This window comes from Copadichromis virginalis, linkage group LG1, assembly GCF_057382275.1.
Source record: "Copadichromis virginalis isolate Kocher_CV1m ecotype Utaka linkage group LG1, C_Virginalis_male_GT1.1, whole genome shotgun sequence".
Classification (NCBI taxonomy): domain Eukaryota; kingdom Metazoa; phylum Chordata; class Actinopteri; order Cichliformes; family Cichlidae; genus Copadichromis; species Copadichromis virginalis.
Window position 1 is genome coordinate 19,895,001 of NC_140618.1, and position 15,917 is coordinate 19,910,917.

General features: G+C 39.9%; 1 protein-coding gene across 2 annotated transcripts; it reads left to right on the forward strand.

Moving 5' to 3' along the window:
* The first annotated feature begins 785 nt into the window (after positions 1-785).
* On the forward strand, positions 786-15,777 carry crispld2 (cysteine-rich secretory protein LCCL domain containing 2). 2 transcript variants are annotated; one of them, XM_085453656.1, is made up of 15 exons: positions 786-953; positions 3,162-3,561; positions 4,970-5,088; positions 6,903-7,035; positions 7,986-8,101; positions 8,499-8,599; positions 8,682-8,864; positions 8,948-9,008; positions 9,123-9,189; positions 9,535-9,665; positions 9,789-9,832; positions 9,953-10,025; positions 10,731-10,806; positions 11,992-12,122; positions 13,875-15,777. In XM_085453656.1, the coding sequence occupies exons 2-15, from the start codon at positions 3,292-3,294 to the stop codon at positions 13,924-13,926; spliced, it is 1,557 nt and encodes a 518-aa protein (XP_085309782.1). In that variant the 5' UTR covers positions 786-953; positions 3,162-3,291; the 3' UTR covers positions 13,927-15,777. The 2 variants fall into 2 exon arrangements, with proteins under 2 accessions (XP_085309782.1, XP_085309780.1); XM_085453654.1 differs by having other exon boundaries at positions 3,203-3,561.
* The last annotated feature ends 140 nt before the right edge of the window (positions 15,778-15,917 follow it).

The following is a 15,917-nucleotide window of genomic DNA, read 5'->3' on the forward strand; positions in this document are numbered from 1 at the left end:
GCTAGCCTGAGAGCGTCCAGGCTGTGCCGAAAGGTGGCCACACCAAAGATTGACATTCAAGCACTTACGAAACGCACATGCGTCTTATATACTTTATTTCCATGGTTGTTTACACGTTTTTCAGCAAATCGCTTCACCGATTTCCAATTTTCCTTTCAAAATATAACAAAATCGAGAGTGGCTCAAGATTTTTGCGCAGAGCTGTAAGTCATGAGATAAATTATCCTCACAATGACCTGATGGCTCTTTTAAATGGTAGCAGCACTATTTGTTTTGTCTTTTAATAACAGTGAATTACCGGCATTTATATGCAAATTATGACCGAACAGAAAATACTTCCAGCCAATGGACAGTGGTGGATGAACTAATCCAGAAAGCATCGGCAAATTATTTATTAACCATCACAAATCCAATAATTACAACTTATCGATCCTCGTGTGTGGTCTCGAGTTATAATAATGACCCTGGAATTGGCGTCGGCATAAAAAGTTTGTCCTTTAATTTCGTCATGTTTGTTATAACTGCTGATGGTCCACTTATGCGCTTGTTTCTTCTGAAGCGTTTTTTCTTATCTAAGCCAAACGTAAATGACTCATTATAATCCCACCGCCTGCCGCTGGCTGTTTTGACAGACCGCTGATTTACAATATTTGTAAATGTCCTCCTGACATTAGTCTGCGCACTGTGCGCTCTGTGTGCCAAGAACATAGTCTGCTTAAGGGAAGCTGGCGAGTGGGGAGAGACACTAATTTTTTCCTCTGGTCCTAAGGGGTCTCCTTCCCTATATAAGGCTCTCAGAGTTCTCAGGAGTTACACAGTCTCTATGTTCCCCGGGAACACCACCAATAGCAGCAGCCTGCTCCTCTCATAAGAGAATTAACAGCTTTCCGGCGCTCAGAGGAAGCTGCACCGAAAATACTCAATCTACTGGATACTAACAAAGAAACAGAGAGGTGAGCACGCTTTCTTTCTTTCTTTCTTTCTTTCTTTCTTTCTTTCTTTCTTTCTTTCTTTCTTTCTTTCTCCGAAACAACCCGTACTTTATAATGCACATTCTCTGCAACAGCAGGAAAGGCAGAACTGCCCACCTGGTGAGATTTGCTGCAGATTTATTCATGCACTCACATCGCGATATAAACTTCTGACACATTGTAACTCTGATGTTAGCAAGACACCGGTCTTCAGTGTCTGCAGCCCGGAAAGTGCCGTAGCATGATGGAAACCCTATGTGCAGGAAGTAACCTTATGAGCAAAGCATTTTAAGTGTATTTGGAGGTTATCGATATGATCAAAAGATTATATTTCATTTATGGAAGCCTATATTTTAGAGTTCTGGGACCAGGATATAACAGAAGAAATAACTTACTTAATGATGACCTTTAAGGTTTCTGAAGAAGAAGAAGAAGAAAAAAAAAAAGCCCAAACCCCCAAAACAATAAAATGAAATTTAAAAAAGTAATTGCAAATTACAAAAATTTCAAGTAACTGCAAAAAGTTATATAAATGATAGAATCTACATTATGGCATGTGTTTTTGTTTACATTCAGCCTCGTGGTGAGCTGGAGATGAGGTCAGTCCGTCTTTGGATCAGATAGGAGCTCCAGAAGTTGAAAAAGGAGTCAAGTTTACATAGACGAGATGTCGATACGTACGTGCGTTCAGGTTTTCTCCTCTGTCTGTCACTCTGGTATCGAATTCATGAGAGCCTTGAGAAGGGCCCAGGCAGAGAAGCTGGTAGAGGTTCAGTGTGAAGACGGGGCACAGGGAAAGAAGAAGGGTGTGGCGGCTGGGCTGCCTGTTGGCTCACAGTTCCCTGAGCTGGCACAGCATGTTGACACAGAGCCGATGCCAGACCTCAGGCTGCATCTCCAGCCAAAGGGAAAGAGGTGAAGGGATTCAAGGATAAGAGCAACCAGTGCAAGCTGGTTTATTTTTCATTTCTTCTCTGATCACCCTGACTGACTGCTCTTCTCTCTTTCTAGAAGTTTATGACTTAGGGATATTTGGTTTAGCTTTAGTTTTGGACGTCTTGCCTCCACCTTGTTGCCTTTCGGAGCGAGGTCAGGTAAAGAGTCAGTTACACAATATTATGAACCTTCCTAATATGTGTGAGGAATGCAGTGTTTTGCCTAATGAGAGCTGAGTGAGAAGTTGTCAGCTTGAACTCAGGTCCCCCTCAGCAGATCTCACTGTGCTGCTTGGCTTGGCTAAAATAACTGGAGTGATACAGGATGGATGTTGTATATAATTAAGGTGCACTAGGTCCAGGTGGGTTATGTACACAGACTTTTTCATACATTTTTAGTCATGAATATAAAACTAATTTATTAGGGACACTTTATGTCATATTAATGTTTATGGTCAAATAATTGAGGTTGTTATGAATAAGACAGATCCTTGTACATTAAGACTGAGGCCACTAAAAATGATCATTTAAGCATTTAATGTCACAATATGTTACAAGCTGATCATGTACACTTCACAGTGTCTGAAAAGGAAACAAAATGCCTCAAATAATCAGCAATTTATCAGATAAATCTAATGGAAGTTTATGATTATAATTTTGTTCATGCTATATGAGAGTGGTTGATTGAACTCTGTGGCCAATATCTGTTTCATACACCTTTCAGTATATTTTATGGCACTGCAAATAAACAAAAACACCTTCATAACCTCAAAAAAATGAACATTGAAGTATTTCTTTTATGCTTTGGCCTAAATAAAACCAAGCATTCAGAAGCTTCTCAAAGAAATGTTGTTATTGCAGGGCAGTTATTTTGGATTGCATCAGAGTCTATTGGCCCAAATAGTAAAACAGTCATAAGATGGCCAAAAGCCGAACTTACACAAAGCAGAACTGCAGAGAAAAAAAGTCCACCTTTGAGTTAGGAAATTTTATTTTACTGCTCCTCCCCATCACCAAACACTCTTCATCAGTAGGAGTTATAACACATAGCAATGCAAAGGGAATATTGAAGAGTTATCAACTAAAAACAACCTGAAGGAGAGACAGATATTAAAGAAGAGTCTTGCTGTGCAGTCGTTTCTAGGTGTGTGCATTTATTTTGCAACTTTATTAGAAGAAGTGCCTCCTATATTAGTTAAGTGTGGGAAGTGTGTGTGCCCATATTTTGTAATCTGGTCATTTTCTTGAATCACAGAGGAAGGAAACCATCATTGAATCGTCATTTCCACCCTGCAGATTTTATCTGGAACTGTGAAAGGAGCCTCTCTATATCCACAAGCTGCTGTCTAGTCCTAAAGTATAAACTACGCAGCTCAAGTGTCAGGATGACCTGCGCTACAGTGACCTGGCCCCTTGTCCTCGTCCTCGTGCTGTTGTGCATCAGAGACTCGGCTTCCCTCTTCCTGCCAGACTCCAGTGAGCTCAGGAAGCTACTGAGCCGCTATGAGGAGGAAGCAGAGCAGAAAGGCACCAGCAACACAGCTGGTAACAGGACCCGCCGAGCCATCCTCTGGTCAGACCGTGAGGAGATCCTGCAGCTGCACAACAAGCTGAGGGGTGGGGTTTACCCCACCGCTTCAAACATGGAATACATGGTAAGATTATTGACCTATTTCAGTATTATCATGCAGATAAAGCTAACCTTTTACTTTACCCTGGAAAAAAACTGTTATACTTATTTCTTGCACTTGATTTTTTTATTTGCTTTACTTGAGTGGTTTTGCAGAATTCACAGTTCAGTCTTACATTTATTTACCTTATATTGAACCTTCTTCAGCTCATCAGTTTAATCACTGTGTGAAACAAGCTTCTCTTTATGCCAACCTTCATGTTTTTGGCTTTACCTTGCAAACACAGGAGTTGAACAGTAGGTGGGCGGGGCTTCTGTGCTCACAGTCAGGTTGTGCCTGAGATCACGATATAAGGAATATCTCCTCTAAGTGACATCACAAAGAGCCATAGTAAGAGAAGCAGATCTTTTACCATGTATCATCATATATATGATATATATACTCAAATGATATGAACACAGGATTATATATAATATATATAATGATATATAAACATAGCAGCTTCTCAGGTAATTTTCATCTGTCAGCAGCACCAATGAGGTTGGTAATCAGGGTTTTAGTTGACGTACAAAAAGTGGTGTTGCCGTAATAAAAACAATCGTTTCTCTCTGCTGGAAACATGTAGTCAAGATGTTGAACTACTGCCAGCCTGCTGTGCCACGCTTTTATGGGGAGGATAATAATGCTGACTCTGTCCTACCTGCAAACAGCTCAGCACATGCGGCTTGGTTAAAAGAGGAAGGAGAATAAGGCTGGAAAAGGGAAACTTAAGGGACCGCATGGCACATTAATACATAAAGTAGGAGAGGGATTATTGTGGAGACAAAAATAAGCTTATTGAAAACCACGTGCTCCATAAAGTTGAGAGAAGCAGTGGTGGCCTGTGTGTCTCTGGAGTGTGGTTACACTGTGAAGGAAAATGTCTGCAGACTGTCTTTGCTCTCTCAAATTCCAGCGAACAGGCAGTGGATGTGTTTGTGTTAGTGTAAGGGTGTTTGGAGTTACAGTGCTGTCTATGTGTGCATGTGTTAGCGACCACCAAAAGGCTGGAAATTTACTGAAGGGATGTACTTTGAGGGGCCATGGTGTATGGAGTGTTCAGTCACTTCACAGTGCCCCCTCCAAAGTGGGAGTCAGGTATCTTCTCTGTTTTCCACCCTCTTGTCCACTGCTATAATAAATCCCACTGAGGAAATTTGGATAATTCAGCTGTGATTGCTGGAGATTTGTAGTGGACCAAGGCCAGGTGCTAGGAGCTCCGCTCAAATGTCACCATCTAAGGATATTGTTGTACTTGTGTGCGGCTTAGTTTCAGCTTAATGGGAGAGAAGGAAGTGCAAGAGCAGAAGAGCAGGTTGAGGGAAGGAAAGCATAGTGTGGATTGCACTTGATACAGCAGGTGATGAATGATTGTTTTCTTATATGCATGCAGATTTGGGATGATGAGTTGGAGCGATCTGCCACTCAGTGGGCAGAGGAGTGTCAGTGGGACCATGGACCTCAGGACCTGCTCATGTCTATTGGACAAAACCTGGCAGTTCACTGGGGCAGGTGAGACACATTCTTATTAAATATGAATATTTTATTGCTTTATTTTGGAAAATGACTTTTTTTCAAAATCTGAGAAAAAAAATCATTGGACCTTATCCTCTTCTGTACTTTGTAGATTATTTGTTAGACATTTGTAGGAATGCGACCACCTTTGATGTTGAATAACCATCTAACTGATGTCATGGACGTTTTTTTTATGTCCATTTGAGATGTGTGGACGTCCTTGTTAGAATTTCTGGCAAGAGAAAGTTCATCTAAATGTGTATATAATGTATATATTAAACAAAATAAGGTAAGTTCACTACACAACAAATAAACTGGAATTTAGATGTAAAAACTGTAAATGGCTAAAAAAAATTTTTTTTAGTGATGCTAGACATCTGTTGACAACCATGTACTGACCACATTGCATTGCTGTTCAAAAAACAAAACAAAGCAATGAATTCCTTCTTTGCAATAGTCAAAACTTTATTTCTCACTTTGTAAGAGCGTGAGGAGGCTTGTGTTCTACATGCGTTCATTCACCTTATTGTGACCAGTTTTGATGAAGGGGATAACACCTGGTTTTCAGCCATGTTTGCTGGGTAATTTGTATTAAGCAAAATACAGATAAAAGACTTTAATCAGTGGACGTAAGGCTGTTAATCAACATGGCCATGCCCCCTAATATTAAGTCCCAAACAAGTGAGTTATAATCCCACTCCTCCTCTCAACTGTGCAGTTTTCGTTTTAAGTTAAACCAAAAAGGGCTTGTATGAGTTTGTAAGAATTCAAATTTCATAGCTAAAGTTGGGTCTCAGCCCTTTAAGGTGGCTGCTTGATCAACAGGAGTTTTAAACATGCTCTAGGACTAGCACGGTGGAATTGTTAGTCAGTCAGTCCACCATTTTTAGCCCAGAATAAAAAATCTGAGCAGCTACTATATGGATTAAGAGCAACTTTATTTCCACTGCTCCTTTAAGCAGATTTGCAATCATTTTTCTGAAGGCTATAAATCTGAACTTTAACTGAGTGGCAGTTTTCTTGTAGCTTTTTTGTACCAAGTGACTCCTAAACGTCCTTATAAGAGATTATCATCAACTCTAAGCAAAAGTGATGAATGTTGTACTTGAGCTACTTAAACTATAACAAAAGTGTCAGTGCATGAACCATAGGTATTGCTAGTCCTTGTTCATATGGAGTCTGATATGAATGAGGTTGTGTGTGTGTGTCCAAGTGGACATCAGACAGTAGGCCTCTGTGTTTAATAGTGTATGGCTATCGCAGCAGGTGCCCTTCCAGGAATCTGCCCTCATTCTCACAAACCCATTCCCCCTTCCTACTCCCTTCTTTTCTTCCTGTGCCAAAAAACCCTGATGCGGAGTCATTTTTTCACTCCCCCTCTGCTCTCCATTTATAAGCTCTGCACGTTTCAACACCGTAAAAAGAGATGTTTATAATAGGAGCTAGAATTGATTTGTTAAACTGGGAAGCTGTGTTTAGCTTTGCTCTAATTCTTTTTGTTGTTGTCTTTTAGCTTGATTTGATTCCCTCTGTTATGGAGGGAACAGACTGCTGTTCCGTGTGCCAGGTTATATTCAGACTCATCATTTGAGGACAAAAGGGTTAGAGCAAGGGTAGAGCAAGGCAGGTTCATGTAGTTTCTCAAGTCTAGCCAAAGCACCTGGCAGATACCCCAGATGTTTCCCTTTTGCCCCTGGTACCCTGTGACTGAGCCTACTGTCTGTTTGTGTGTGTGTGTGTGTGTGTGTGTGTGTGTGTGTGTGTGTGTGTGTGTGTGTGTGTGTGTGTGTGTGTGTGTGTGTATCCTACAGATACCGTTCACCTTCCTCCCACGTCCAATCCTGGTACGATGAAGTGAAGGACTACACCTACCCCTACCCTCATGAGTGCAATCCCTGGTGTCCAGAACGTTGCTCTGGGCCAATGTGCACTCATTACACCCAGGTGAGACAAATACAAGAAAAAGGTTTGTCATCTTTGTTTGAAGCCCACAATTAACTCTGCATAGCATAACACAACTGAATCTCTGACTTAAGTGTTGGTGGTCAAGTCAGAATGTGGGTAATGTTGGCACCATATTTGGACAAGTAAAAAGAATACATGAAATTTCCACTGCACCATCTGCTGCATTGGGAGTCTGACAGTTTAAATTTAAGCTGGTGGACTGCTCTTTTAAGAAATCCCTGAGCAGTAACTTATAAACCTGCTCTTAACTTGATCAATTACTACAAGAACCTGCAAAGTCTGATAACTTGATGCAAATAATTCAAGAGAAGGGACAGAAAAAAGTTTGTTTTTTTTAAAAAAAAGAAAAAAAAAAGAAAGAAAGACGCTCAAAAGAAACAGGAATGAATGAGCCAGCTGACTCACTGCTTCCACTGAACATTCCTGAAGGGGGAGAGTGCACGTTTGGGAGGAAAGCTTGGAGACGCTTTCGAATATGATGTCTTGTATTCCCTGTCAAATGGCACATCATTCATCTGCAACACCACTGCAGGAGCTTTCCGTTTCGTGAGCTGCGTTATTTTACTGTGGACAGTTCTGGGGCTTGGAGAATTTCTTTCCAAGTTAAGATATTAAAAACTGACATTTCCTCCTTCTAACTGGATGATGAAAATACTCCCGGTTGTGTCACAGAGGGCAAACTGGGTTCACGTGATGACCACGTAACTGAAGAAGAATAACAGAACAGGCAGTCTTGGAAATCCCAAAGGCCTCATTAGTTATAACTGCCTAAATAGGTGCTTCCTCTGGAATGATGGTGGACCTATCGGTTGTGAGGAAAGAGAGGCAACAAATCTAGGTTACGAGATCGACTGTTTACTTTTCTGTGTGTCCTTTCGGAAATTGTACGTGCTAATGTTTGCCATTTACTTTCCCCTCTCCTTTTACAGCTGGTGTGGGCAACTACTAACCGAGTGGGCTGCGCTGTGCACGTGTGCCCAAGGATGAACGTGTGGGGAGAAATATGGGAGAATTCTGTTTACCTTGTGTGCAACTATTCCCCAAAGTAAGATCAGTATTCCTCCATGCTGTACTGATCGTTAACACCTCTGGTCTCCAGGCTCTTGTTTACATACCTTCTCCTTACAGGGCTCACAAAAGCTGCATTTTGAGTTGTTAATATAGTTGTACTGTAGATAAGAAACACTAGCTGTCCAAAGCATTCATATGACATATTGTTGCCATTAAAATTCCTCCAGAAGTCAGAGTAAAAATAGTAATTATGAGGTACAGGGAAAGAAAATAAGAGCAGAGTAGGAGTTTGTTTTCCAGACAGCCTATGAGATGTAATTGCCTTAGAGACAAAGAGGAGTGTTTTTGCTACAAGGTCACGAACCCAGTGACGTTGACTCATGGTTAATTTCCACCTTACTCAAGACGCCCATTGTTCAAAATTTCTGCAGGGGCAACTGGATCGGAGAGGCTCCATACCAGCATGGCCGACCTTGTTCCCAGTGCCCTCCAAGCTATGGAGGAGGATGCAGAAATAACCTTTGCTACAAAGGTGAGCGAACCCACGCGATTTTCCCTCAGTCATTTTAACATTAAACTGGTTACCAAGCTGAACCCTATCTGTCCTTTTACAGACTCTCAGCAGCCAGAGATTGAAGACATGAATGAGGTGGAGAAGCCTCAGGTCCCACTGCCACCTCGTACCACTGCCAGACCTAAAACTATTGCTCCAAAGAAACCTGTGTCCAGACCCTCCAGTCCCAAGAACACTAATCCCAGGACAACGCCTTCAAAAGCTCCCAGCAGCACTTTTCTTGGTAGCTATAGCAACTGTATACCTATCAAAATCATCATGAATTTTAATATTTTACACTTTTTAATATGTTTTTTTCCCTTGCAGCTCACAATATTAAGTGTGAGACAAGACTGCGAGATAAATGCCGTGGCTCAACCTGCAGCAGGTGAGGTTATTTCAGTGTGTTTTAATGTAAAATTAGTTTAAGATTTGCAAATAAGATAACACAGTTTGCAGTATCCACTCACTGTGGTGGCCAACTTGCTTTCTGACTCTGCAGATACAACTGTCCTGCTAACTGTGTGCAAAAGAAAGGAAAAGTTTGGGGAACTGTCACTTACGATGTGGTGAGTCTGTCCTGTATGAAGCAAACTTACTGCATCATGCAGCAGTTTATAATGGGACCGTAAACGTGGTTTAGTCTGGTTTCACACTGGACGACAACATATAAGGCACTAAATAATATCTCATATGTATCCTGTATGTAAAATAGGCTTCAGGACATCCAAGTATTAGGTTTTTCCTAAAATTCCGGTTTTATCATTTATCCTAATCTAATGAGTGTTGTTTTCACATTTTTTAAATTCTTTTCTCGCATTATGGAACTGTTTTGATTTGGTATTTGATTTGTAAATAAGAGCTTTGCTATTTTTACAGGATTTTCACCCAGCGTTTGTTTTTCATTGTTTCAGCAATCAAGTATTTGCCGAGCTGCTATCCATCATGGTGTGATTGACAACAACGGAGGACTAATCGATATCTCCAGAATGGATAAGTTACCATTCTTTGTCAGATCTACAAAGAATGGCATTGAGTCTCTCAGGTAGATATATGTACTCTGAAGGGAACATATAGGAAACAAATGTGCCTGCTTCTGTGACTAACACAATGAAATAATTTGGTTTCGGAAGACTTTACAGGTTTCTAAATTTGATGTGTTTTACAGTAAATATAAAGCTGGAAATGCCTTCACAGTGGCCAGAGTGAAAGGTAAGTGAAGCATTTCTTTTGTTCGGAGGAGCTTTGAGTCACGATTGTGTGCTGATTTGCATTATTTTCAGATATATATTAGAGTTTTAAGTGATTTTCTTTTCTCTCTCTCTGTGACAGAAATGACAGCTGATTGTTACACCACAGTGGCTGAAATCTGCCCTTACAAAGAACCAAACTCACACTGTCCAAGGTGTCACCACACATCCAACATTTGATTACTCAAAAACAGCTTTTTACTACAACAGTAGATGACATATTTAATGCTTGTCCTCTCAGATAAAAAGTAAATTAAAGTAAATGGACACTTGGTGTTTGTATTAGTTATTTACATTATTGTACAAAGGTTCTGAGACACCCCACATTTCTTTATATTTTGCTAGGAAAATGGGAAATAGTTTCTTGAAACTTGTGCAAACATACATAGAAACATGGTGTAAAGGGCTAAAATAGAGTTTGTACAATTCTGATGAGCTGCAAAATCAAAATTTGGTACGAGCACCTTCATTCTTCAGCATACATTAATAGTTTAACAAACAATAAATATATCCCCCTGAAGATTGTCGGGTAAAAGGACATAACTGAAAATCAAGAACAAGAACAAACAAGTCTGGCTCCTTGGAAGCGAAATATGAAGAAGGGTGGGAGGGGTGGCCCAAGACTTTTGCACAGCACTGTATGCATAGCAAATAAATAGTTTCGAATTTAATATAATGCAGTTGAAAATAAAATGTAAATGTTTGTCTTTTTGCCAACTACATCCGTTAACTGAGAATATAGGAATGCTAAATGAAAGTGCTAAAATATTACCACTTATTGAAGAAACCCTCCCATAGCAAAACATCTTTCTATGACTCTTGTCTGTCAGATTTATACTCAAGTGCAATTTGTTTCTCAGAGTCTTCTGTCCAGAGAACTGCAAGGCTCAGCCCTCATACTGGTCGCCTGTTATTGGAAACAAGATTTACACAGATGTAAGTAACACTAGCTTCCAATCTGTATCTTCTGAATTAAGGGGCAATAAACCACAATCAAGTAAACGTATGTGTTTCAGTTTGTGCAACTAATACACAACCTACCTGCTGGTGTGTACTTTTATGTGCTTTTAAAGTGTATGTTTTATTCCAATAATGCTAGGATGGTAGGAATAAAAAATAAATAAAAAAAATTAGCTGATTGTTTATTATAACTTGTTGGCCTCCTCAGCAAAAACGGGGAGATGTCTGAATGATTATGTCTGCGTGATTATGTTGCATGGCCATGAACAACAGCTGAATCATAGGATCATGGAGAATTGGAGTAATGAAATGACAAACCGGAGAATGTCTTTGACTCTATAGGGCTTTACCACTCAAGCATTATCTCAAACTAAGTGTCTCTTTTTCACTGAAGAAGACACAGAAAGAAATACTCCTAGGAAGACTGGTTTAGAATATCTCTCTGAAGTGACTTAAAAAGATGTTTACAGTGGAGAGGACACTGTAAAGTGCCCTTCAGACTAAACATATCAGATGTAAAATGTAAAAGCTTTTATGTTACTTTCGAAGTTTATTTTAGAGCTGCTAATCTGTGAATTCACATGAGGTCAATGCTGGGTTTAAAGAGCTTAACCACTGATGAAACTGACTCTTAACCAGATCACAGGTCCTCTGAGGTCCTGAAACAAGCACACTTGACTCATAACAAATGCCCAGCACCCAGGAATGCTTTGCAATCTGAGGCACCCACATCTGTTTCCACAGTGGTGTATAAGCTGAATGTTGGTTAAACATGAGGCATAAACTGTCTGGTTACGATCTCTGGTAGGGTGTATGGACAGTCTGATCTATGTTTGGAGTAGAAATGATTGATTGTACTCCAAACTGTTGATAAGAGCTCATGGTCTGTTTTGCTGGGGCCATGCTTCTGGCTCAAACTCTACTCCTTGAGTGTGTGTGTGTGTGTGTGTGTGTGTGTGTGTGTGTGTGTGTGTGTGTGTGTGTGTGTGTGTGCGAGTGTGTGTGTGTGTGTGTGTGTGTGTGGTTGCTGACGTCTTTCTGTAAAATATATTTCATGCTGTATTAAACAATTATTAAACTGAAGTAATGTTTGCACAGTGAAAAAGTGGTTTTCCATCTTTTTAAATCCTCTCTCAAGTTCACCATATCTTCTCTTCACAGAACTCCAGCATTTGCAAAGCGGCCATCCATGCAGGCGTAATCAAACCCAATGGCGGTTTTGTTGATGTTTTGCCTCTGGACAAGAGAAAGAGCTACACAGGAGTTCTGAAAAATGGCATCCAATCTGAAAGGTACTGCTCCACAGGGATTTTGGAGATTACTATTATTCCTGACAACTATGTTTAAAATGTAGCCCTTTAAACAAGCAATTGCCAACAGTGAGGAGTAAAAACTCCTTTTAACAGGAAGAACGCTTCGGCAGATCCAGGCTCTGTTAGGGGCAGCCATCTGCCACTACTAGTTGGAGGTCAGGGGGGAAGTTAGGATAGCAAAAAGGCACACCGTGGGAGAGAGAGGCAGAGTTTAGTTATTAAACGAAATATAGCAATGGTGTATAAACACATAGAGAGGGAAAACACATGAGTAAAGAAGAAAAGGTCAGTGGATCAAGGGAAGCCCCAGCAGCATCAATAACTCAAGGGAGGATTCAGAGACACCTGTTCCATCTCAAACTATATGCTTTATCAAAAAGGGACATTTTATTTCTCTTTTAGGAGGAGTTAATTTAATAAAAATCAAATTAAAGTTAATCGAAGGTGGAGTTTTATATCAAATTTTGTATAAAGTGTAGTCACCAAAAAGTCAAATGCAACTGAAATAAAAACCAGAAGCTTGCTGAAATTTAGACAAGTAAACTGTCCAAGAGAGTCTGAAATAGAACAAGGCACTTTTAGCTGCTCCCTTATTTCGAATGGATGGACACTGGATGCTTTTCCTGATACAACTCTTTCATTTCTCCAGGTTTAGGACCAGACCTGAGATTACATTAGCTCGTGACCCCTTGAGACTGGGTTTGTGTCTCCTCCCAGTCTCAAACTGGGGATCTGTCGTGTTTAAGGTGAATGTGTTAACCATTACACCTTGGAGCTGTAAAAGAGACTATAAAATATGCCAGAGAAAAGTGCTTTTATTCACTATACCCTATCTTGATTTATGTGCACTGTAATACTGCAAGTAGTGGGTTCCCTTCATGCACACTATGCTTCTCAAATCAGTCTCACATCTGTGGCCGGCTCCAGTGGACTAAGCTCAGGCAAAGAAGCCCTTGTGGCCAGTTCTAGTGGCATATGGGGTTGTAAGAGTAATGGTGTGGTTTGGTGTGTGGACGGCCCACACATGGGACCTTTGCTTACTTTACTCAGGCATTTCAATTGAGTGTGCAAAGTGCTGAATGGTCAAAAGCATGCCAAGTCTTATTCTCTGAAATCTAATGCAGAGCTGTGAAGGTTTCACTCGGGGCATTCGGATAGGAGGTCAGTAGATGGCTGAGAGAAAGTCTGTGCCATGTGCCAACATCATGGCAGGGTGGGCAGCTTGGATTACTGGGGAAGTAATCACATCCTATCCAATTACTCGAGGCTGGAAATGCTGTCAGCCACTTAGAGTGCTTTCCTATATGGACAATTATTTGTGATTAGATACCAGTTGCACTGGCCTATCATGATTATGTAGCATGGCAAGACTTTGAGATATTTCCGCTAATGAACAAATTACAGCCGTCCAGTTCAACACATGAGGTAATTGGAAGATTCAGTCACAGAAATATAAATACAATGAGTGATTCTGCAAATGTGTCCTTTCCTCCTAAATGTATCATGTGCACCATGACTGTGTGCTTTTGATGGCTCTGATTGGTTGAGGAACTGGAGGGGTCTCATTTGACTTAAAGGAGCACACAAACTCACGGGAAAGCAAGATTATTCCACATTTGCTCCTTCACCTTTGATCAGGCTTCTGAAATTTGCTTCTCAGAATTTTGAAAGAACATACTTTTTCATGGTGTAGTGATAAAATTAACACTTTTTTGTCATGTCCATTTGCAGCAGAAGCAACATGGAGGGAGGATCCTTCCGAGTCTTTACTGTGAGGCAGTGAGACTTAAGTTCAGTAACCTGAAGACCAACAGAGTCACCTCAGCTGCTCTCGAAGAGAAGAAAGTGCCCATAGCTTTGATGCCATGGCTGTTTGTCTGTCCCATCTGACTGACAGAAACTTTCCCCACTCAGTTAACAAACAGTAGTCATACAGTAAAATTCATCCACTCATCCAACACATTGATAGTCCTTCATGTTCCTTCATCTTTTCTTAGACTTACATAATCTGTGAATACAGAATTTTTTTTTTAATTATATTATATAAAATGCATTGAACAGCTGGTGCTGGAAGTTTTGAGTTAGACTTGTGTTACAAAAAGCAATATGTTTACATTGGTGTTCTTATTACAAGTGTTATTTGTTTTTCATACACAGGAATGTATCCAGATCACACTGTATTTAATCATTGTGTACAGAATATATTATATTTTGTTTTTTTTTAAGAAATAATAACATGTTTAAGTTCTAGCCATCTAAAAAATATATAGCCCTCTTCTTCATCATTGCTTTTCTAATTCTTAGCAGCGAAGTCCAAGTTTAGTGTGAGCAAAGATGTTTTGCTGGGTTTTTTTGACCAGAAATTTTGAAGCACAAATATTCTGCGAAATGAATGTGTATAAAGGCAGCAGGCACTGCTGGAGAGAAGTAATATTTTCCTTAAGAAGACTAGTGTTGCTTCAGTGCCTGCCATGTGGATGGAGAGCCGGTGTAGGTGAGACAGTTTGTGCACTTATAATAATAAGTAGTAACATCCCAATTTATATTTATTAACTGCTCAGTGCTTTCTTCTTTTCTTTGTTTCTAATAAATACATTTCATGAAAATGCAAAATGCTCCCCCCCTTCCCACGTGAGACCGTTGAATGTGTTGCATGTTTCAGGTACAAAGAGTGCTTTTTGTTCAGAGACTGGACCACGTTGTGAAGGTTTGAAATTAACACTGTGCAGAACACACAGGAGACAAGTGTAATATCTCTCACCATAGTGGATTAAAGCACGGTTGTGTTTGGTCAGGTCTGATTAATAGTTTTGCTCTTCATTTAGCTCTGTGATATAATTTTACATGCACAGACATGAGGGAATGATACTCAGTAGAAACAAATGAAATAAATGTAAAGTCCATTTTGTGTAGAAGTGCTGCCCTCCTGCAAAACACACCCAACATCATAGTCCCATTTAGCTCGTTTAACCTACCTGCTGGTTTTCTTCTTTTCCAACTTCCTGTCTCTTTATCCTACCTCAGTCCTATCGCTGTGCTTAGTATTTAGATCTTTTCTATGTGGGAATTTTGTGGAAAACGCTAAAGGTTTTGTAAAGTTGTGGGATCTGTAAATACTAAGATTTTTGTTTTTGAATCATCTTTATACAGTAAGATTAAAATTAAGTAATTGTGTGAATTTGTTTCAATTGTCTTGGATGTATTGCGTTTATACAGGTTTAGGGTGCCTTCTATACTTTTTGCACAGTTTGAAAATCGAGTGTCTTACAAATCCCAGTGTACACAATTCTTTTTTTCTTTTAAATTAAAAAGTCTTGTCAAATATGATATTTTAGAAATCATTACGCATCATGGGTGTTATTTTGTGATTTTTTTTTTGTGTGTTTGTGAGCAATAATATTTGAAGAATGAGCCGCTTTACTAAGTAAAGGATAATATCCATATCCAGAAAAGTGAAGCAACCCTTAGCTTACTCTTAGCTACATAAGGTCCTGACTTCATGACCATGAAATGTTACAAGTCTGGCTTTAACTGGTGTCCACAGTAACGTGGTTGAAACCAATGCCTGTGCAGATTGCAAAAAAATGTATTTTAATAAGATCTTGTAACTGTATTAAATGTACTTTGGCCTCAATGTTGGACTAAAATCTGTGTGACATGAATTATGAATGAAATTTAGATCCAGGCCACCCAGGATTTGTCCATTATCTTTGGAAAAATATAACTGACCATGTTCACAACCTGGCTCTGCTTCTTGTGGGCACAAGCATAATG